Source organism: Parathielavia appendiculata, assembly GCF_033297405.1.
Source record: "Parathielavia appendiculata strain CBS 731.68 unplaced genomic scaffold N657scaffold_7, whole genome shotgun sequence".
NCBI lineage: Eukaryota > Fungi > Ascomycota > Sordariomycetes > Sordariales > Chaetomiaceae > Parathielavia > Parathielavia appendiculata.
The window spans coordinates 1,026,064-1,046,707 of record NW_026944226.1 but is presented as its reverse complement, the minus strand read 5'-3'; the positions used below and the strand labels follow the sequence as shown (position 1 = coordinate 1,046,707).

The 20,644-nt window shown below is 57.3% G+C and overlaps 9 protein-coding genes across 9 annotated transcripts; 6 read left to right on the top strand and 3 right to left on the bottom strand.

Annotated features, from left to right (window-relative positions):
• Window positions 1-317: 317 nt before the first annotated feature.
• On the top strand, window positions 318-2,802 carry N657DRAFT_656595 (phosphatases II; the record flags this gene model as incomplete). The annotated part of the gene is made up of 2 exons (XM_062794717.1): window positions 318-341; window positions 394-2,802. 2 exons carry the CDS (start codon window positions 318-320, stop codon window positions 2,800-2,802), a joined length of 2,433 nt encoding a protein of 810 aa, XP_062647107.1.
• Window positions 2,803-3,645: 843 nt separating this feature from the next.
• Window positions 3,646-6,546, top strand: N657DRAFT_646109 (ARM repeat-containing protein). Its single transcript, XM_062793067.1, has 7 exons — window positions 3,646-4,170; window positions 4,230-4,335; window positions 4,407-4,558; window positions 4,628-5,119; window positions 5,177-5,436; window positions 5,490-5,928; window positions 5,991-6,546. Exons 1-7 carry the CDS (start codon window positions 4,105-4,107, stop codon window positions 6,348-6,350), a joined length of 1,875 nt encoding a protein of 624 aa, XP_062647106.1. The 5' UTR covers window positions 3,646-4,104; the 3' UTR covers window positions 6,351-6,546.
• On the bottom strand, window positions 6,377-7,610 carry N657DRAFT_646108 (S-adenosyl-L-methionine-dependent methyltransferase). Its single transcript, XM_062793066.1, has 2 exons — window positions 7,460-7,610; window positions 6,377-7,324 (listed from the first exon to the last, which is right to left on the bottom strand). The coding sequence occupies exons 1-2, from the start codon at window positions 7,516-7,518 to the stop codon at window positions 6,547-6,549; spliced, it is 837 nt and encodes a 278-aa protein (XP_062647105.1). The 5' UTR covers window positions 7,519-7,610; the 3' UTR covers window positions 6,377-6,546.
• A 644-nt stretch (window positions 7,611-8,254) lies between these two features.
• Window positions 8,255-11,219, bottom strand: N657DRAFT_634496 (uncharacterized protein; the record flags this gene model as incomplete). The annotated part of the gene is made up of 2 exons (XM_062791285.1): window positions 8,255-9,393; window positions 9,461-11,219. 2 exons carry the CDS (start codon window positions 11,217-11,219, stop codon window positions 8,255-8,257), a joined length of 2,898 nt encoding a protein of 965 aa, XP_062647104.1.
• A 319-nt stretch (window positions 11,220-11,538) lies between these two features.
• N657DRAFT_646106 (uncharacterized protein) lies at window positions 11,539-12,127 on the top strand. The gene has a single exon (XM_062793065.1). The coding sequence runs from the start codon at window positions 11,659-11,661 to the stop codon at window positions 11,875-11,877; it is 219 nt and encodes a 72-aa protein (XP_062647103.1). The 5' UTR covers window positions 11,539-11,658; the 3' UTR covers window positions 11,878-12,127.
• Window positions 12,128-14,234: 2,107 nt separating this feature from the next.
• Window positions 14,235-14,788, top strand: N657DRAFT_573795 (uncharacterized protein; the record flags this gene model as incomplete). Its single annotated transcript, XM_062788989.1, has 2 exons — window positions 14,235-14,466; window positions 14,547-14,788. The coding sequence occupies 2 exons, from the start codon at window positions 14,235-14,237 to the stop codon at window positions 14,786-14,788; spliced, it is 474 nt and encodes a 157-aa protein (XP_062647102.1).
• A 925-nt stretch (window positions 14,789-15,713) lies between these two features.
• On the bottom strand, window positions 15,714-16,269 carry N657DRAFT_559474 (NADH:ubiquinone oxidoreductase 18.4kD subunit; the record flags this gene model as incomplete). Its single annotated transcript, XM_062787971.1, has 3 exons — window positions 15,714-15,770; window positions 15,871-16,038; window positions 16,159-16,269. Coding segments are annotated over 3 exons (336 nt in total), but the record flags the coding sequence as incomplete, so codon positions are not given.
• Window positions 16,270-16,839: 570 nt separating this feature from the next.
• Window positions 16,840-17,499, top strand: N657DRAFT_646099 (uncharacterized protein). The gene has a single exon (XM_062793064.1). It carries the CDS (start codon window positions 16,895-16,897, stop codon window positions 17,468-17,470), a length of 576 nt encoding a protein of 191 aa, XP_062647100.1. The 5' UTR covers window positions 16,840-16,894; the 3' UTR covers window positions 17,471-17,499.
• Window positions 17,500-19,317: 1,818 nt separating this feature from the next.
• On the top strand, window positions 19,318-20,195 carry N657DRAFT_457693 (uncharacterized protein). Its single transcript, XM_062787473.1, has one exon. It carries the CDS (start codon window positions 19,467-19,469, stop codon window positions 20,067-20,069), a length of 603 nt encoding a protein of 200 aa, XP_062647099.1. The 5' UTR covers window positions 19,318-19,466; the 3' UTR covers window positions 20,070-20,195.
• The last annotated feature ends 449 nt before the right edge of the window (window positions 20,196-20,644 follow it).

The following is a 20,644-nucleotide window of genomic DNA, read 5'->3' as shown; positions in this document are numbered from 1 at the left end:
CGCCGTCCTTGTGAGTTTGCTCCTTCATCAGGCCGCATTTCATGCAAGCAAGAACGAGGGTTGTGTAATACCTTACGGCCACCTCCTCGCTACTAAGCAGTTGCGGTTTCACGATAAAGCAGCCTACAAAGGAACATTCGCCATCTCCCATGGCAGACAACATGTGCTGACCATGCCGAACCAAGCCGTTTCCTGCCCTGTTCGACCTTCCCGCGGATGATTCTCACAATTGCCCGGCCACCCACCCAAGTCTCCCTGCGAACTCTCCATCTCCCGGGTTACTTCGTCATATCTGCCACCCCTGCTCCTCGTTCGCCATGTCGGCTCCGCATAGTAAGCATGTACGCGTTCCCTCCGCGCTGCCGTCCCGGGACAGGACTCATCCTGTGCCAGGTGTACTTCAATGTGCATGCCCTGCGGGGCGGGAAGCCCGAGCTCGGCGATGTTGCCCTTAACGACTACCACCTCGTCTTCCGGTTTCCCCCCGATTCCAAAACCTCTGCCGCATCGGAGTTGAAGAAACAGGTCAAGCAAGTGTGGTTCGCGTTCCACGTCATCGCTCAATGCACCCTCCGGCCGACTCCGCCGTCAAGTGGTGTGCCGTCGTCGATACGCATTCGGTTTCGAGACTTCACCTATGTCAGCTTCAACTTTCCCGACGATAGGCAGGCCCGGGACGCCTTCGAGTTCATCCGTGCGAGAACGTGCAGGTTGGGAAGCATAGAGAACCTCCTGGCCTTTCACTACGCTCCTCCGCCAGGCTCCCCGGAGAATAAGATTGACGGCTGGGACTTGTACGATGTGAGAGCCGAGTTCAGGCGGCAAGGTATCAGCGAGAAGTCGGCAGACCTGGGGTGGAGGATATCCACCATCAACAAGGACTACTCCTTCTCCCCGACCTACCCGGCGCTACTGGTGGTGCCGTCCAAGATCTCGGATAACACGCTGAAGTACGCCGCCAACTTTCGCTCCCGCGCTCGGATACCGACGCTTAGCTACCTTCATCCTGTCAACAATTGCACCATAACCCGCAGCTCGCAGCCGTTTGTGGGACTTCGAATGAAGCGCAGCATTCAGGATGAGCGTCTCGTCGGAGCCTGCTTCTCCGCCTCTATGGACTCGCTGGACAGCACTTCTCCCGCAGTCTCGGAGCAGAGCCCGTCCTCCAGCCACGTGGATCTCAGCGCCGACAGCGTGGATGCCGAGCTATCGCTCTCGGAGACGGAGCGCATGCGGATGGAAGATGAACTCATCGCTGGCGCCAGCGCGCAGTACGACGAAAAGACTGGGAAGCGTCTCGTGTACGGCGCCCAGCAACACAACCTGATTGTCGACGCGCGGCCTGCAATCAATTCCTATGCCATGCAGGCAATAGGAATGGGGTCGGAGAACATGGACTATTACAGATTTGCCAAGAAGGTCTTCCTAAATATAGACAACATTCACGTCATGAGGGACTCACTAGACAAGGTTGTCAACGCCATCAAGGACGCCGACATTTCTCCCTTCCCGCCCAACCGAGAGCTCCTGGCCAAGAGCAAGTGGCTAAAGCATATTGGCGGCATCTTGGACGGTTCGGCTATTATTGCGCGGCAGGTTGGTATCCAACATTCTCACGTGCTGATTCACTGTTCCGATGGCTGGGACCGGACGAGCCAGCTCAGTGCATTGGCTCAACTGATGCTGGACCCTTACTACCGAACCATTGACGGCTTCATTGTGCTGGTGGAGAAGGACTGGCTCTCTTTCGGACACATGTTCCAGCTGCGATCGGGCCATATGGGCCATGAGAGTTGGTTTACGGTGGATAACGACGCGCTGGCCGGGTCGACAATTCGGCCCGGCGACAGCGAGGGTCGAGGAGACGCAATTGAGAACGCTTTCGCGAGCGCAAAACGATTTTGGAACAAAAGCATGGGCGGTGAGAAAGATGCATCCACCTCGGATGCCGAAGACCCCTCGGTGGACGAGGCAAAACAAGCCACTGCGCCCGTCACCGAGGATCAGGCGACCAGGCCCAAAGACGTCTCCCCGGTCTTCCACCAGTTCCTCGATGCGACGTACCAGCTTCTCCGGCAACACCCAACACGCTTTGAGTTCAACGAACGGTTTCTCCGGCGTTTGCTCTATCACGTGTACTCGTGCCAATACGGCACTTTCCTATTCAACAACGAGCGGCAGCGACACGAGGCGAAATTGCGAGAGCGCACGCGCAGCGTGTGGGCCTACTTTTTGAGTCGTCGACAGGAGTTCGCCAACGACCAGTATGACCCGACCATCGACGACCACACAAAGGGGAGAGAACGGCTCATTTTTCCGCGGTTGGGTGAGGTGCGGTGGTGGCATCAGGTCTTCAACCGCACCGACGATGAGATGAACGGGGATATCAACGCCTCTATTGCTACGGCGGAGCGTGTCGCGGCATATTCGTCACTGCTACCTGAGGTTGCTACTGGTGGCAGTGGTGGTGGTGGTTCACCGGCAGAAGCGACTGCCCCAAGCTCGGGGAGCCCATCCCGAAGCCCGCAGCCTCCGGCCTTGACGGCGAGCCAGTCGGTCCTCACGGGTGTCGAAACTGCTCATGAGACTCTTACACAGGATAATACCAGAGCGACAGCGTCGCTCAATCGAAGCGCCAGCTCTGGCGGCATGCCCGGTGCCCTCGGCGCGTTACAGGATAGGCTATCCGGTCTGGCCATCGGGAAGGGGGTTTTTGGCGGCGATGGAAACCCGAGTACACGTAGAAAGGACGGCGGAGAACAGGAGATGAAGAGCATGGATGAGCTAGACCCGGCTGTATGAAGCGGGTGCGTCAGCGATGTAAGGGTGAGCGCGTGCCGGGCCCAAGGATGTCTGGTATTAAAACAGAGAACGGACATATAATCCAACGCTTGATGTTTGTTCTCACAGATCTCAGGCTCAGTAAGGAGACGGGACAGACTACCTATCATTGAGCCCTGAGTATTTGAGCCTTTGTTGATCTTTCATGTTTACTTTCTCTCTACGTTTTTCTTTTCCCTTCTCTTACATCCTTTCTACTTTCATATTTTTCCCGTTCGCCGGTTTTTTCTTTATTTTCCCCCTAATTTTCTCTATATCATCTTCTTACATTTTCTCTTCTCTAATTATACTATTTCATTTTGGTTTCCTCAAAAGTGGCTATTTCTCAGGTATGAAACTTGTTTTATCTCCTTTTCGGTTAAGTTGGCTCATTCTTATATCTTTTTGCCTCTCTTGATGGATATCACGTTGTGTCACCCTCTGGAAGTGCACAGCGATTCATATTTGGTTGCAAAATACTTCTAAACTTCCATGTTGTGAATCTTGTGGGAGTAAGGTACCTTAGTCTGATGGCTTGGTCTGTCATGTGCTGTCTTGCGTGAAACATTCGACTGAAATTGAGGAGGCGCCTGTGCCGCCCCTGAAACCGTGAGCTGCTTGGGAGTTGGGACAGCCTTCCTCCTTTTCGACCCCACCTGACAGCAACAGCCCCGCACACAGCTGGCTTCGCTGCTTTCAGGTTGGGTTTGCTCATTGGGCTCGTGCACAGCGCACTGGCCGTCCAAGCTGGCAGTGACCAAACGGGCATGCCTGGATTATGTTAGACCTTGTTCCTGGGCCCGCACCCCAGGACTGACTGGATGGGGGCTTGCCTCGAACCTCCATCCCACTCGCATTCCATCTGCTACCCATCCAACCCTCATCAGCGAATCCCACCAAACAGCGCCGGGCGGCTCCGTTTCTTGTTCGCCATCTTGCTAGAGTGTTGCCATGGTCGCCGGGGCTTGCACTGCGACTTTGCGCTAAACCATACCCTATTTTTCCAGCCGCGAGTGACGGCAAACGGCATCGAAAAAGCGAACATCCAGCAAGTTGGGACGGCGGCAGCCCACTTTGTTGGAGTTATTCGTCAATCGACGCCCGGTCGGCCAACACCCGCTTTCCCATTGCATCACAGCCCGCAGCACACGCGATCCCAGCCGCCCAGCCCAGCCCAGCGCCTGCCCAAAAATCCAGCCCTGAATCCCCGCCGAACAACAAAACAAACCACTTTGGGATTTCTTGCGACAGCTGCGCTCTTTCTCTTTTCCACAGTCGCCCACCATGGCTGACGCGACGAACACCAACGATGAACTCTACCCCATTGCCGTGCTGATCGATGAATTGAAGGTATGGACCTGACCTTCCCCCACTCCTGACTGCCGTGATTAACCATCGATGGTGACCAGCACGACGACGTCCTGCTCCGACTCAATGCCATCCACCGCCTGTCGACCATTGCTCTGGCCTTGGGCGCCGAGCGGACTCGCGACGAGCTGATCCCCTTCCTTGATGGTCAGCCTGCCCCGCCTTGGCCCCCGACCTCGCGGACTCGCCTATCGCTAACACATGTGCCCCCGCTACAGAGTCTGTTGAGGATGAGGACGAGGTCCTCGTTGCCCTGAGCGAGGAACTGGGGAGCTTTATCGACTACGTCGGCGGCCCTCAGTGGGGCCACGTCCTTCTCTCCCCGCTCGAGAACCTAGCCGCGATCGAGGAGCCCGTCGTGCGAGACAAGGTACGCGCGGAGTCTGCAGTGCCGCCGGTGAATCAACACGTCAACTAACCCGTCATCACTTTTTGGCAGGCTGTCGAGTCGCTAAACAAGATCTGCGGCGAGCTGTCGCCTGAACAAGTCGAACAGTATTTCATCCCTCTCACGATCCGCCTCTCCAAGGCCGACTGGTTCACGTCCAAAGTGTCGGGGTGCGGCCTGTACACGGCGCCCTATTCCAAGGTCTCGCCACCGGTTCAAGAACAACTCCGGCAGCAGTTTGGTCAGCTGGTCCACGATGACACACCCATGGTGCGCCGCCAGGCGGCCACCAACCTGGCCAAGTTCGTGAAGGAGATGCCCGCCGCCATTGTTGTCGAAGAGATGATACCCATGTTTCAGCACCTCGTTCAGGACGACCAAGACAGCGTCCGGCTGCTCACGGTCGAGGTCCTTATCTCGATTGCAGAAGTCGTACCCAAGGAGCAGCAAGCCAGCCACGGGGTGCTGCTGACCTCGCTGCGCAGCTTGATAGAGGACAAGAGCTGGAGAGTTCGGTACATGATCGCCGACAGATTTGAAAAGGTCCGTCACAACGACAACGTGAGGCTTCAGTTAGGGCACGACTGACGATGTGTCTAGATCGCCAAGGCAGTCGACGAGGAGGTTGTTGCCAGGGATCTCGTGCCTGCCTTTGTAAAACTACTCAAGGACGGCGAGGCCGAGGTACGGACGGCCATTGCCGGCCAGATCCCCGGCTTCTGCGCCCTGGTCGACCGGAACACCCTCCTCAGTGAGATCATGGGCACGGTGGAGAACCTGGTGTCGGACAGCTCGCAGCACGTGCGCGCGGCCCTGGGAACCCAGATCAGCGGCCTGGCCCCGATCCTGGGCAAGCAAGAGTATGTCTTGGACTTGAATCACAGCGCGAGCAGATGGTTAACTCCTTTTGCAGGACTATCGATCACTTGCTGCCCATGTTTCTCCAGATGCTCAAGGACGAGTTTCCCGAGGTTAGGCTCCACATCATTTCGAAACTGGAGCTGGTAAATCAGGTTATCGGCATCGATCTACTTGCGCAGTCCCTTCTTCCTGCCATCGTCCAGCTCGCCGAGGACAAGCAATGGCGCGTGCGGCTCGCTATTATTGGCCACATGCCTCTGCTCGCCAGCCAGCTGGGCGTCCAATTTTTTGACGAGAAGCTCAGCCAGCTGTGCATGGGCTGGCTCGGCGACACTGTCTTCTCCATCCGGGAGGCGGCAACGCACAACCTCAAGAAGCTAACCGAGGTATTTGGCGTCGAATGGGCCAGCGAGGCCATCATTCCCAAGGTCATGGCGATGGGCGGCCACCCCAACTACCTTTACAGGATGACAACATGCTTCGCGATCTCGGTGAGTTGCGCTCTATTTCAGGGAGGATCTGCCAATCGTGACGTGACTGACAGGCGAGGTAGACACTGGCTAGCGTCGTGACCATGGACGTGATCGCCAAGTCGATCCTGCCCATGCTAGAAAAGCTCGCGAGCGACGAGATCCCCAACATCCGGTTCAACGTCGCAAAGACGTACTCGGCACTGATTAGCGTGCTGCGCCGGCTGCCGGAGCAGGGTACCATCTACGCGCTGGAGCAGGCCAAGACGCCGTTCGCTGCGTCGCCCAAGGGGCAGCAGTTGGTCGACGAGCGGATCATGCCCATCCTGGAGAAGCTCCAAAAGGATGACGATGTGGATGTGCGGTACTTCGCGACCATCGCGGCGGCCGCAGCGACGGGAGCGGCCGGGGGTACGGGAGAGCCCATGAATACATCACCATAGAAGAAGAGAGTCATAATGAAGCAATTCCGTTCTTGCCGTTAGGCTCAGCGCATTCCAGGCCAGAGTGGACAGGCCTTAAGAGTGGAGTAGAAAGACGTTGACAGCCGATTAGATCCCTCCATTTGGCGCTGATCACATCTCATTTATCCATCCCCGGATAGCCTCTATTTCGTCTTTTAAAGTGGCCAAAGCGCAGCTACCTACCCCCAACCTTCTCAAAGCACAGCGTACTAATCGTCTGCCCCTTGACGCCGCCAAAGCTGAAGCTGGGGTACTCTATCCTGCTTGCGAGCCTCAGCCGCGCCCCTGATTCGGGGGCCTGCGTCTTGCTCTCGAACCACTCGCGCAGCTCAGCCTCGGTCCAGTTGCAGCTCGTCACGAGGAATATGCCGCGCTTCCGAAGCAGCTGCAGCACCCTTTCGCCATAACCTTCGCAGATTCTTCGCCCCTGAGCATCGCGCTCGCCGCTGAGGGAGACTGCGTCAAAGGTGCCCTTGTCGAGGACCAGGTCCCACCCGGCCGCAGTCTCGCTTGCTTCATCACTTCCCTCCCCACCTGTTGTTTCTGTGGTTGTTGTTGTTGTTGTCGATGCCAGGACGTCGCTGAGCGGTCCACTGAGGACATCCCACACCTTGAAGTCCACCTCCCTTTCCTCCTCCTCTTGATCCCCTACGGCCAGACCCCGCGAGACACCAACCCTCCTTGCCAACTCGACACTCCGCTCGCTGTAATCCACGCCTAGCAGTGCCCCGCGCCATCCGTCATCTCGCAGCGCAAACAACAGACTGCCGTTACCGCATCCAAGATCCAGCACGCGCGCGGTATCCCGGTCCAGGCCAAAGTCAGACTCGGCGTGCTCGTCGAGAAACGAGACAATCTTGTTCTCGGCGTCCGAGTCGTCGAACCAGACGGTGCCCTCGTCAGACGGGTTGTCGGCGTGGTTGGAGAGTTCCTTTTCGTAGAGCGTGTCCCAGCTTTTTCGGACAGAGGAGAGTTAGCTTGCGGAGCAGATAGCGGAGATCTTGGTGTAATGGAACACCAAAGGGGTCGGTCGGGGTCCGTCCGTTGCAGGGAAGGTAGGTTAAGGAAAAGGGACAGAGAGGGCTCACTATTCTTTTGTGCCGAGGGCAGAGGGGTCAAGATGGGCAGGTGTTGCTGGATCTAGCATTTCCAAGTAGTTGGTGATATCTGGAGTGAGCCGCTGTGGGTTGCTGTGTTGTCGAGAGGTTCCAGTCGGCCGTGTAACCTAAAGACGAGCGGGTGTCGTCGACAACAATCCTATCCCATTTTTGTCATGCCATGGCGGGGTCGTGGAGGGGCAGCTCTGGAGCGAGCGGAAGAGGAAGGCGGTGTAGAACTCCCCCTGTAAGGTATCACCGGAGGGATAGTACATACCAGTACCATGCCACACCACCTGCTCTGGGCGGCATTTGTACTGCGCTGCCAACCTGCCAGCTCCAATCACCCATCAGCACAAGTACCCAGGGTATATAGGCATGCATAGCATGAACAAAAAGGTAGATCCGCCATCCCTCGCAGGAGGGGACTCATCCTAATCGTCAATAAGGAAGAAAGCGAGAAGAATCCCTTGGTTCGTCCATCTGTCCATCCATCCATCCAACTAAACCAACCATTCTCCGGGCCTTCTTCCCCTTCGTGTCCCTTCCACCAGGCCCTCACTCCGGAAGCGATCCAACAACGCTTCTCCAGGACCACCGTGACGCCCTCCACCTTTTATCCACATCGCTACCAACGGTGACTCCTCCCGCCCGCCGCTCGCAAGCCTTCTGGTCGTTGAGCCATGCGCATCCCGCGCCAAGTCCTATAACGAAAACAAGTAAACATCCCACCCGCCAGACTGAATTCATAGCATTCTTACCCGGAACACCAAATAAACCGCCGAATCACCCCAGGGTCCACACCGGGGCCTTGCACAGCACCTGCCGACCGCGGACCTCGACGGCCACGAAGCCGGCAAAGCGCACCTTGTTGCCCGCGTCCTTGGGCGGTGGGGGAGCTGCTGCTTGAGAGATGCCGCGGTCAGCAACGCTGCCTTTTCTGCTTCCAGGACCATTGCCGCCTCCGCCTCCGCCGGAGGCGGCGGCAGCAGCAACAGCCCCCACAACACTCGACATACCCGTTCTCTTGTCACCACCCCGCCGGTCCTTGCCGCCGTCCTTGTTGGATGCTTCCTTACCTCCGCCAGCGCTACCAGCGCCGCCGCCGCCATCCTCTGCAGCACCGCCCTCCTCGCTCGCGTCCGAAGGCCGGGCCTCAAGCGCCGGAAGGCCTGTCTTCTCCACCTCCATTAGCTCCGGCTGAATCGGGGTCTCGGGCAGCGGGTAGATGATGTGCACGTCGCGGCTCTCGAGGGGCAGGTTGCTCGCGATGCCGACAGCGAGCTCAACAATCATGCTGGCGCTGCCGTCCACACCCGCGGGCGGCGGGTCCGCCAGGTGCTGGAAGAGCGACGCCGTCAGGTTGCTTGTCGCGCTGCGCGTGAATTCGTTCCTGTGGTTGACGCTCTCGGCGCTGCGGAGCACGTCCTGCAGTCCCTCGAGCGTCGCCATGCGCCAGCTGACCACCTTGCTCGTCAGCGCGTCGTACTCCTCCTGGCTGTTCATGGTGTAGCTAAAGTGCCTAATGTTAAGCTCGATAAGCTTGAGCTGCCTGCTGAGCTCCGGGTCCAGGCCCGGGTGGAAGCACCGGTTAAAGATCTCTTCTACGATCCAGCGCGTGATGACGGCCCGCCCGACCGCCGTCATCTCCTGCTTGCCCGTCTTGAGCGCGTCGGCACTCACAAAGGGGACTAGCCATTGCGGTAGCGTGACCCAGTCCTTGCGGATATTGAAGGATAGATTGTTAATGGCGCCGTTGAGGCGGTTGAAGCGCGTCGTGTACTCGCTGTCGTCGAGCGAGGTCCGGCTCTGCGACATGCGCTGGTTGGCGATGGCGTTTTGCAGCTGCTCAACCTGGCTGCTCAAGTGTTCAATTTCCTTTTTGCCGTCAAAGTAAAGTCGCTTAACATTTTTGTACTTGGTCACTGCGTGGCGCCAACCGTTAGCTGGGTCTGTATCTTATCGGGCAAGAGGGGATCCAACAAGTCGTACAAAGATCCTTGAAAGCCTTCTCAGGGTCCTCGCCGCCGCGGTCGCTAGAGGGAGGTTGCGGGCTGTTGCGCCCTTGAATTTCTCCTTGGCCTTCGAATTGCTGCCGGTCCGGTACGTTGCTGGCACGGAAGGTCGGGTTTGGCTGCCCCGCGTTCGGGGGTTGCGGCAGGGGGTTCATATTGGGTTGCTGACTCTGCCGGTAGCTGGGCGGTGGCCCTGACGGCGGCTGGACTTGTTGATCGCGCATCCTCTCGGCGTCCTGCGATCTCCGCCCCGGGGGCGGCCCGCCGGTTGGTGGGGCCATGGTCTGCGGCTGCGGGTTCTGGGCTTGAAGTGCGGGCGGTGGGTTTTGGCGTCCACCAAGATCCTGAGTATGCGGCAGGTAATTTATCGCAGGCGACTTCTGCACCTGCACCGTTTGTGCTGGTATATTGGTAGCAGAACGTTGATCCGAGTCAGTAACGGGCGACTCATGCGACAGCTGCGATACCGTCTCAGGGTTTTGCTGTTGCGGGTTGGCAAGATGGCCCGTGAAGTTTTGCTGACTGCCGCCCTGATACTGTGGTGGCTGCTGCTGCTGCTGATTCGTAATTTGGTACTGCTGCGGCTGCTGTTGAGGTGGAGCGGCGTCAAAAACCGCCTGGCCGTACTGCTGATGCTGCAATACCGGAGGGACGTGACCGTGCGACGGGATGTGGCTGCGGTGTTGGCGATACCCGGGATCCTCAGTCGGGTAGGGCGACGTCTCTGCGTCCGAAGGAGGAGCAGGCTTGATGGTGGGGTGCTGAATGTCCTGTGAAGTCTGCAGGTACAGCTCTTGGTCAGAACCTCCAATTGCGTACGATTGGAGGGAATCTCCTACACCTTGCAGAGGGGAGGGCTGTGTCGCAGGCCCTTGGTTCTGCCAGTCGCTCTGCTGCTGCTGATCGAGCGACACCTGGGAGACGCCGGTGTGAATTGCTGGAGGACACGGCGGGGGCAGGCTCACGCGTTTAGAATTCCGGCGGGCCGGGGTTGAGCCGCTGCCGTACTGGCTCTGCTGCGGCTGCTGTGAGAAGTCCTGGCCACGGGGATTCAGGATATTTTTGATCAGCCTCCGAGTGGACTGCTTGGGCTTCGGAGGTTGGGGCGGTTGGGGCTGTTGGTGACCGTAGGCGGGCTGGGGGCCGCCAAGAATGGGTGAGGAGATATTTGGGTGGCCGGTGACAGAGAGGTCCTCGACGGAGACGGACCCTGGCGGAGGTTGTGTTTGTTGTGCGTGCTGCTGTAGTTGTTGTTGCTGCTGCTGTAGTTGTTGTTGCTGCTGCTGTTGGAGGAGCAGTTGGGTAGCGGTGGGGGAGGGCTGGGTGTAGCGGTACGATTGAGAGCGCGTCACTTGGTCTGCGAACTCCTGCTGCTCCCGCTGGCGCGAGTCAAAAGTAGCTGAGACGCTGTTGGAATGCTGCAACTGGGGCGGGCCGGCGGCAGCGGTGCCGTAGATATTGGTGAGGTGTGGCGGCGGTGGGGGGGGTTGCTGTTGTTGTTGTGCGAGATTACTCCGGCCGGCGCTGGCGTCGGGCTGAAAGGATTCGCTGGAGCTGAGGGCCGAGTTGGGGGAGGCTGAGGGGTGGTTCGCAGCACCAGCACCCGCACTCAGGGGGTTCGCACCGGCAGCTGGGCCTGGCACAGGCGCCGAAGCAGAGTCCTCAACACCCGTCGACCCCACCAGGTTGTGTTGAGAGCGGTTGTTCCTGCCAGACCAATGGATCCTAGACGGCATTCTCGCGCCGGTAGGTCGATCTTTTTGTGCTGGGCGGTCTCACCCAGCAGCCCAAGGCCCGGTCGCTGAGGTGCTGCGACGGGGAGAAGGTTGGTCTTGTTGCCGGCCGTTTGAGAGGCGGACAACAGGTGTCCAGCGCGGGGAAGAGCCAAAAGCAACGCAAATGTTAAGCATAAAATGGGCGCAAAAAGCACCGTCAATCGCAACCAACAAAACGGCCAAGCGAGCAAGCTAGAAGGAGCTGGAGGCGCTGGCTGAATGGACGAGCAGGGAACGCTGCAACGTCCCGGCTCAACAACAAGTCACCGCTCCTAGCTGGGGAGAGAGTAAACTTTGCCAGCGCGCGATGGGTGTTAGCGACTGCGACAGACGCCTACCTTGATCGTGTGGAGGAGAAGATGAGACGAAATCGCATCGAAGGATGCAAGTGTTGCGTCCAATGCATTGGGCTGATGAGGAGCTGCTGCTGTGGCTGTCAGTCGGCGTACCCCTCACCTATAGCCAGCAGGGGTCCAGACAGGGGCCAAGTGGATTCGGCAAGAGAGCAAGCGGGCCATGGGCGGAGCTCTTCGACGACAACAACTCTGAGCGACTCCTTGACTCGCCAGCGTCGGTCGGGGCTGTGCTGTGTGCTTCACCAGATGTGGTCAGGAGCTAGCAATGAAAGGCCTCTATCGAGTAGCTGAGTATTCGCACCATCGTCAAACCACTCTCCTTATCGGGTCCGGTGGTCGATACGGCGGAAAGGGCTCAACTAAAGCAGGAACACAGCTCTCTCGCATCATACCTGGGCTGTAATAGCTATAAGGTACCAAGCTTACCAACCCAGTGCTGGTAAGGTCATACAATTGATGAAGAACCGACCAAGCCTGGTTACCGTACCTGGTAGGTCCTCAGTTCTCACAGACAGGGGAATGGAGAGTTTGAGATGGTCAGAGTTCCGGTCGAGCTCTGCTCCTGCCAGCCCTCGAACAGAAGCCCAGAAAGAAGAACGTCGCAGATCATGCCCCGTTTGGTTGCGGGGTTGATGGGTCACGAAGTCCAATGCAGCCTAAAATCTTAGGCGAACCCTCTAAGAATAGCAACAACGACTCCAGTAACACGTCCGAACCCAGATCCGGTGGTTCAGGAGCACAGCTGGTGGCGAGCGCTGAAATGCATCAAAGTTCAACATCATCACCGCCCGTACTTGTCCATCTCGGGATGACCATCACTCGGCCGTCAGGAATACGATGGAACTGATCTCTTTCAACAGCACTGAAAATCGTATGGCCTAATAACAGGTGGTACTTCAAGTTCGGGGTCTTGGTACCTGTCCGAGTGGCTAATATACCTTAACCTCCCGGGAGGTTTTTTTCCCCAAGGTCTGAGCAGGCCAAGCAAGTAAACCGCGAGGAGAGCCGCGTCGGCAACCCAAACGTTAGAGCGACTACGCCCTACGTTTCTGTTTGGTGGCTTTTCCGACCTTCGTCCGGCTACTGTTGGCCTGAGCAATTTGTCGAATACCAGCAAAACATGGACACAAGCCGGATCCGAGATTCTGCCATTTCCGACACCCTCGGGACTGTGGCTTCGTGCTCACATGTCAAGCACACGATGTCTCGAAAAGGTGATATCCGCCTTAGACATGCCCAAGCAATCTTGTGCCTGCAAGGGACCACGGCCGTTGGAACGGTCATCGCACCGTCACACATGCCGATAGGCGAATAGCTATGAGATTTAGGTGTCGGTGACTGGAGACCTTTGCTGGCAAAGTATCGTCAGGGTTGAGATGAGTGAAGTAGAGAATTGAGTGAAATGGGCGTGGTGCCGGAAAGAAGGACTAGTCGGAGCCGTCCCTTCACGCAGCGGTGCTACATCCAGTTACTCCGTCGTTTTTCGTGAGGCATTCAGTTATCAGGCCCCCCAGTGCCATTCCTTCGCCCCTGGCTTATCAACTGTCGGCCCCTCCCGGTTCAAGCCCGGAGACATCAAAATGGGATCCTCAAACTTCAGTGTCTGGTGACCCTCGTCTTCTCGCCTGGTCTAATTACAAATCAAGCCAAGGTATGCATCGGAAGTCAATCCACTCCGTTATTCCACATCCCAACACACATGTTGCGCCGTGACTGATCAGAAGGCAGGGTCTCCAGACGTATTCCCCTCCCACCTCGGCATGGAAGGGTTGCAATTCGTGATCCCCCTCAAGGACAACAAGTTACAGTCCTATACCCAGACACTGTAAGTGCAGGGCGCACCCTGAATGTCTCGGAGCTTTGCGCCTGTCATCCTCATCCGAGGTATCATGGGTCATCTCAGAAGCTCGCCCGGTTCCGTGCCGACAAAAACCAGATAATGACGGTTACAATATTCGCATCATTTCACAGACAGAGGCTGCGTGGCGAACGCACATTTCAATTGTGGGTTCATGATAAGGCCATAAGCTCGTGTGACAGCAAACAAGCTGTTGAGGTGAGCACTTGGAAGGCAGTTGGTTGTGGAAGCGTCCAGGCCGGATGAGGATAGACGATGACCTTGAAGCCTACGTAGGCCGCGACGGCCATGACTTCCTTCCAACGAGAAGTCGGGTTAAACTAGACTGAGAGATGCAAGGCTACCTCAACTGCCACTCAAGCGGTTATTGCTTCTTCCACCGGCACCTGGGGATCCCGAGCGAGTGATGTTCATTGAACCTCTCCCCACCCCGAAAGAACTGCAGCATGACTGAGCTGATTTGACCTGAAGCGCAGTGAGGCGAGGATCCTTAGTATCTGGAAGCGTTGTTTGCTAGCCAAACTTATCCTCTTGCGCTCAAATTCGCAGCCTGTGCAAGGTGCCAGCTGGGTCTGTGTCAGTACCACGAGAGGGGGCACCTGGGCAACTCTTCTGGCGCCATCCTCGGGTTCTGTGGCATCTACAGTAATCTGGGCACGTCTCTGACGAGTATAACATTTCCCCCTTAGCCGCCCTCCCCTTCCTCCGCCCTCGAAAGCCCCAAGCCAAAGGCCGTGACTTGTGATCGCCACTGCCCCAAGCATGCGCTCGCTCACCTGCGTGCTCTCCTTCGTCACCCTCGTGGACCTGTCACTTGTGGTCTCGTTTCCATACCACTCAAAACGCTTGCTGTACGACATCAGCAGCCAGCATACAGACGGAGCCTACTTCAATGATGTCTCCCAATTCAAGTTCGAGCCTTACAACATCACTGAAATCAGTATCTTCTGCGACCGACCGGGCCCAGCATTCGACTACTCCTGCAATCTTACATGTAAGAGAGAGACAGCCCGCACATGCCGTGCCATGTCGCCCGATTGATGCGCGAGTCAAAGAGCTAACTGACGACGTCAGTCAACTGGTTCGACCCCAACTCGGTCAGAGAGAACCGTGTCACGTCAGGTACCTGCCACATATCGTGGTCGTGGGACGGAACGACCAAGCACAATGCGACCTGGGACGGCAGCAACCCCGTCGCCAAATACTGGGGATGCTGGATCGACGAGGAGACCTACTTCAAGGCGGCTGTTCCCGGATTCTGGCATCCCGGCAACTTTTCGCTGGAACTTTCGCACCACTACAAGGACGACGAGTGAGCACCCCTTATCCTTAGAAGACGTTGTTACGTGCCGCCGACCACCAACTCCTCCTCTTGGAAACGGGAGAGGAGAATCAACTGACGCGTCCGTGATTTCACAGGAATTTCACCAAGCCATGGGACCACCCCACGGCCTTTGCTGAGGCCAAAATCGACATATACCACGAAGGGCCTTTGGAGAACAGCGTCTACCATTATGAACCTGGTCCGATCAACGGGACTGTAGTCGGGGTGGTTGACTGAGTGGGAGGTGACGGGGCTTGCTTCAACGTTTCCTCACACCTGACTTCCGCCATCGCCCTTCGTTGTGGTTTGTCGACATGTTGATATGCAAAGTAAATAGCTTGTTAATAGCCTTGCCTTGTCCAAGAGGGTTTCTGAAATTCGTCGTTGTCATGGACCTCCACAGGCAACTGCTTTGCTGCCAAGTCAACCAGACACAGCAACACCAGGCTGGCATGTTGTCGCCAACCAGGGCACTTGTGAAGTGAATAGCGGGGTCGAAGACACATAAACATCCGATGGAAAAGAACAACGGTTCATACTTGCAAAAAAAGAAGGTACGGAATCCTATAACCCACCCCCCCTCTTTCTCACTCTCGTTTCATGCTCACCTTCTCTTCCTCCCCGCATCACCATTCCAAGTGATGACGCAAACCGGAAACCCCAGGCAGGCCAAAGCGTGCATCTCGAATTCGACTGATGACCAAAAGATCTGGAATCCGCAACCCTATGAAGTACCTGGAGGAACAACATTTTATCTTGATCCGCCCACCTCTGCCAGTGTACTTTTTGCCATCAACCACGTCTGCACGCCTGTGGCTGTCCTGGTATTGGCTGGTAGGCTTCGCTTCAGTGACAAACCCCCGTTATTCGCAAGTTATATATGTACAAGCCCTCCGAGTCACTTGCCTTCAGCCCGACAGAGGATACGACGTCTCGGGAAGAGACTCGAGGTGTTTCCTATGGTGCTCATTCGCCTTAAAAGCAGATCCCACTGGGTCAGCACGCTCCATAATATTTCCTCCATGTGAAATGCCAGTGTAAGGATGGGACCCTATTTGTGAAAGGAGCACCTACAAAAGGCAACCCGCAATATCCGCACGTCGCAATCTCGGGCTTGTCGGTATTGATGAAGATCTTGGGGTGACCGGTCGGCCCACCGCCTCCGTCGCAGGCCACGACCCGGTCGTGTGTCCACCGCACCGGCTGCTGGTGGATGAGGTCGATGGCCGCGTAGGGTCGGGGCTAAACCACAACAAGACCATTACCCTTCGTCAGCAACCTTGTTTCTTCCACCCTCCATCTATCCTAGCTCGGCCCTATCCCTCAATCTCAACTCCTTCTTGGCTTGTTGGAGTAACCCACCTGCAGCGCGAAATCCGTCTGCTCAAACCGCGGGCCTGTCATGGCGACCGACCGCGGCCGCTGGCTGCGCGACCACACCTCGGCGCGGTTCGGTGCTTGAAGGACGGCTTCTGTCGGCGGCGGTGCCGGCTGGTCGGGCACGCCGGTCTGGCTGGCCGGGCCGGATGTCGTCGTCGGCGGGGACGGGTTTTGTTGTTGCTGGTAGTCCTGGCATTGGCGGGCCGTGGTGCTGAGGAATGCGGTGACGCGAGGCTTGTTGTTCGAGAGGTGCCGCGGCAGCAGCTCGCGGGCTGCGGCTGCTACCCGCAGGCGTGAGGCGTACATTGCGTGTATCTTGGGGGGGTTGTTGTGGTCGGGTGTCGGGATTGGGACCTCCGTGGAAGCGTCAATTGGGATCAAGTGAACTTGATTCCATTGGCTTGATGCTGGAGCTTCCGAGCTGCGACCGCCGGCTGAATATCGGGACTGCTTTGCCTAGGAGCGGCCGCCTTGGTCAGTGCTTTGGTTGGCCCCACGCTCACTGCAGTGGCAAGGGCTGGCTTGGCACTTGCTCTTGGCTTACCAGCATCGGTTCATCTTTTTTTTGAGATCGCGACCACCTTTTTCTGTTTGGCAACCGACCGTGACAACAGGAAAGATTGAGCGCAAGAAAACCCAACTCGCCGAGTATTTGGGGCGACCCGCCAGCAATTTACTAACCCAACGCCCAGACGACAAGGCAAACCTTTTTCTCAACATGCCGCCAACACCAACAACAGCGCTGCCGTCCATGGCGAAGCAGTCTACGCCCAAGACCATGTCTTCCCGTCTTATGACGATGAAGTTCATGCAGCGCGCTGCTGCTTCACAAGTAGTAAACACGCCAAAATCCACCTCGCCCGCAACCCCACAAAGCGACGACGGCTCAGCCAAGCGCCGCAAGGTCTCGCACACCTCCTCCGCCGCCAGCGGCTCGCCGGCGACGCCGCTCTACGACCAAAAGGCGATCCAAGCGGCGCTGAAGGAGGAGGAAAAGAAACGCCAGGCGGCCATCGAGAAGCGCGCCGCGGAGCTGGGAGACTCACACTGGGAGCTGCCGAGCGCAGCGAGCCTGCGCAAGCGGGCAGCGCGGCCGGCGCTAAGCGTGGTGCAAGTCGGGTTCGCCCAAATTGATTACGCAAGCGCGTCAGCCAGGGAGGACGGCGGTGGCGGCGACGATTCATTTGATTCAGGCAGCGTGCCGGGGCAAGTGCAGATCCGGGGATTTAACATGAAAAAATCAGAGGCATGTCTCCAGGGGAAAGGAATCTGGGCTGTAAGCTATGCATGCTGACATTGAGTTCACAGGCTGTCAAGAAACAGGACGATGATAGCGGTGGCAGTGACTCCGACGAGTCTGGCTCCGGCTCGGAGTCGGGAGAGGCATTCGAAGACGAGCGCTCCCCGGCGTCGGCGAGAGAAGAGCCCGGCCGCGGCCGGCGGAATGCACTGGGCGACGCAGAGCGCAAGCGTGCGCGGTCTAGCGTTTCGCGCAGGCGGGACGAGGAGCGGAAGAAGGCGCAGCAGCTCGCCGGGAAGCGTCGGAAAAAGGAGATCAAGCTGAACCAACTGACATCGATATCCTCGGCAGGCTCGCAGGCCTTCCAGCGGCCCTCGTCTACCCTTACTTGCCACGGCTGTGAGAAGCCCGGCCACAAGATTGCAGATTGCCCGAACAAGAAGCGTTGAGGGGTCGAAACCGCTCTCTGCTGTTGTGTTCATCATCACGAGCCTAGTCTTCCAGGTTCCTTTGGTGGTTGCCACACGATCATCCCTTATATTTGATTCCTTATCCCGGACTTCACTTCCTGCCCGTCCGTATCTGGACTCTGGCTAGGGTATTGGCCTTGCGCAATATGGCTCCCGATATAGCCCAGAGATCAGTCGTTACGGACGGCGTGCCTGCAATGCCCGGTTCAGTGCATAGAACCCGGGCGCTTAGAGAGATGGCTGCCCAGCGAAGGTTCTGAAAGTCTACGCAGCGTTGCATGCTCGTGCGAGCCAACCGTTACCATGGCAAGCTGCGGCTTCCCGAAATATCCGGTCTCCCCGTCCACCGAACAGCGAAGCCGCCAAATACCGATTCATTACCCTGCGAGGAGCGCAGGTCCGGGTGAAGGTCCATGTCGCCGGCAGGACGGCCGCATGGCACAGGAAAAAGTGTGACGGGGCGTGCATGAACACGGCTGGAGGATACCAGAGACCTTGGTTTCGGCCTTCATGGCTCGATTCTCTGCAGTAAGCCTGAAACGGGTACGGTGGGAGAAAGTAGCCATCTCGTCTCTGTCTTTCAGCAAACCCAACTGGTCTCAGAGTCGGCGAGACTTATGGGCTACCTCGACGATTGTTGAACGGGAGTGGGGGCGTGGTCAGACAAGGGGGCAGGAAATGTTTGAATTTTATACCACAGTCCCAGGCAGAACGGTTAGATGCACGTTGCCCCTTTTTCCGCCATTTCCGCACATCAATCCGATCGAGTGACGATGGGTGCAGCTCCGCTCTTCAAATGCCGTGAGCGGGCCAGCCAGCCGTGCCGTGTCCTGTCGACCCGGGTAAAGTCTGTCGGACGTGGCTGAGTTGTCTGGGGAATTTCATGTGGTGGTCCGCGGGGTGGTCTTCTGTTCCTTTGGGGTACATCACTTGAGTCAACAAGCCGGCTGGGTGTCAACATCACGGCTGTGGCCGCAACACCCTGCTCACGCCTCGAAGATCTGTGCATATCGCAGGATGATAATTCGACATCGGCCCGGATCGCTCCTTGATTTAGCCTCTCGGCCATGACCGAAGTCCCTCGGCAACAGGATGATCAGTGGTGATTCCCTGGTGGTGTATCCGTTCGTCACCCCTGAGCGCGTGCGTGGAATGCTGGCATCGTTTGGGGCGACATTCAGGTATGAACAGTCCACGTGTCAGGATGAGAGCCATGTGTCGGCGTTTCCGTGGCTACGGTACAGGTATCGTCCAAGGGCTGGAGTGGACTGCCATGTCTGAAGATCGCAGGTCCAGATCGGATTCCTGCAGACGCATGATGAATGGACATCCTGGGACGTACCGCATATTCCCGAACAAGGTCTGCTGCAGCTTGAAGTGCGGCGGCCACACCCCTGGCCATGTCCGTGCCCAAGCCAAGGTCAATCAAGGAGCCGATGGAAATGCGGTACGGAGTACAAGAGCACATCATTCCGGATGTGACCCGCCGTTGAGCCATATCTGGTTCGGCTCGCCCATCACACTGTCGCATCACTGCTATTTTGCGGGCTAAACGTACCGTGGACGCTGGAACAGGTCGCATGAGTCGGCCCATCATGTGTTTGCTTCCCCACCAAGCGTCAACGTCAGCTGTCGGCGCCGGCTGCATCGCAGTGCTCGAGATTAATGTTTTCCGCTTTCATTGGGGTGGACGGTATCTGGATCGTTCGTCAGTTTCACATGAACTGGATCTTGGTGCTGGGTTAGTCCCCCTGATCCGGCCAGACAAGCCTCTGCCGGCACGGGTGTACCTGATGAAGCCGGAAGATGGTGTATATCACCGAAAGAGCTACGGGAATCGTCCACGGGTTTGTTATGAACTGGTGAATCAGGCGCGGCAAGAGTCTCGGCGGCTGGCGGACTTTGAGGGACCTCAATCAGCGGAGGCAACAACAACTGGGGACAGTGGAGTGGTTCCGGCGGGTTTTGATGCCGTAAGTCATGTCGGGTGTAACAACAGTACGCATGTACGCACCCTTTTCCAGAGCAAGCGGCACGCATTTATTTTTCCGGGTCGACAGAGATCTAATGTTGCGCTGCAGAGAAACACACCGCTTCTGCCGCCAACGCGGCGGTGTTTGGCTGCTAATATGATCGCCAGGGGCACAACAGCCGGCCCGGATGGAACATGCGGCTGCATGTAACCTCTATCGCCATTGCCTTCAATCTGGAATGTCTGGCCGGCTGGCTGGATCTCCCTTTCGCGGGCCGACTTGCTCCTTGATGTCAACTAGTATGAGACGCTGTTGATTCTTTACAATTTGTGGCAGACAGATTCTGGCAGCTCACCCGGGTGTGAAGCAATCGGGGCTGGTCCGTTCCTGTTGAGTATGGCGAGTTCCGTTGAGATTGTGAGCCCGCATCTTGTGCTCCTGCGGGTGTTGCTATGTGGAAGATCAAGACGAGCGAGTATTGGGTGCGCGACCAGCCGACGTTATCAAAGCATCACCGAGGGGGGCGGCGGCTCGTGTGAGGAGGTGCTGGCTGATCCGCAGGCAACTGTCTCGATCTAGATTCAGGAGATGGATGGTGAGAGCTGACAAGGGCAGAAAATTGACGAGGGTGTGCATGGGCCAGTCCGCTCAGACTGTCCAGTGTCTTTCAAGGTTCTGACTGCGTTGGATGCCTAGTTAAACCTGGAAGTTATGGTATAACGGATAGTCCCAGGTACCTCCACGGAGTGACCTGCTAAAAAGGTGTAATCGAGAGGATGGTTTTT

Coding starts and splice junctions, on each gene's coding strand:
- N657DRAFT_646109 (XM_062793067.1), top strand. CDS start 4,105: ATGGCTGACGCGACGAACACCAACGATGAACTCTACCCCATTGCCGTG. Junction 5,437..5,489: donor CCGATCCTGGGCAAGCAAGA/GTATGTCTTGGA, acceptor CTCCTTTTGCAG/GACTATCGATCACTTGCTGC. Junction 5,929..5,990: donor CAACATGCTTCGCGATCTCG/GTGAGTTGCGCT, acceptor CAGGCGAGGTAG/ACACTGGCTAGCGTCGTGAC.
- N657DRAFT_646108 (XM_062793066.1), bottom strand. CDS start 7,518: ATGCTAGATCCAGCAACACCTGCCCATCTTGACCCCTCTGCCCTCGGC. Junction 7,325..7,459: donor GCCCTCGGCACAAAAGAATA/GTGAGCCCTCTC, acceptor TGTCCGAAAAAG/CTGGGACACGCTCTACGAAA.
- N657DRAFT_646106 (XM_062793065.1), top strand. CDS start 11,659: ATGCATTGGGCTGATGAGGAGCTGCTGCTGTGGCTGTCAGTCGGCGTA.
- N657DRAFT_646099 (XM_062793064.1), top strand. CDS start 16,895: ATGCCGCCAACACCAACAACAGCGCTGCCGTCCATGGCGAAGCAGTCT.
- N657DRAFT_457693 (XM_062787473.1), top strand. CDS start 19,467: ATGAGTCGGCCCATCATGTGTTTGCTTCCCCACCAAGCGTCAACGTCA.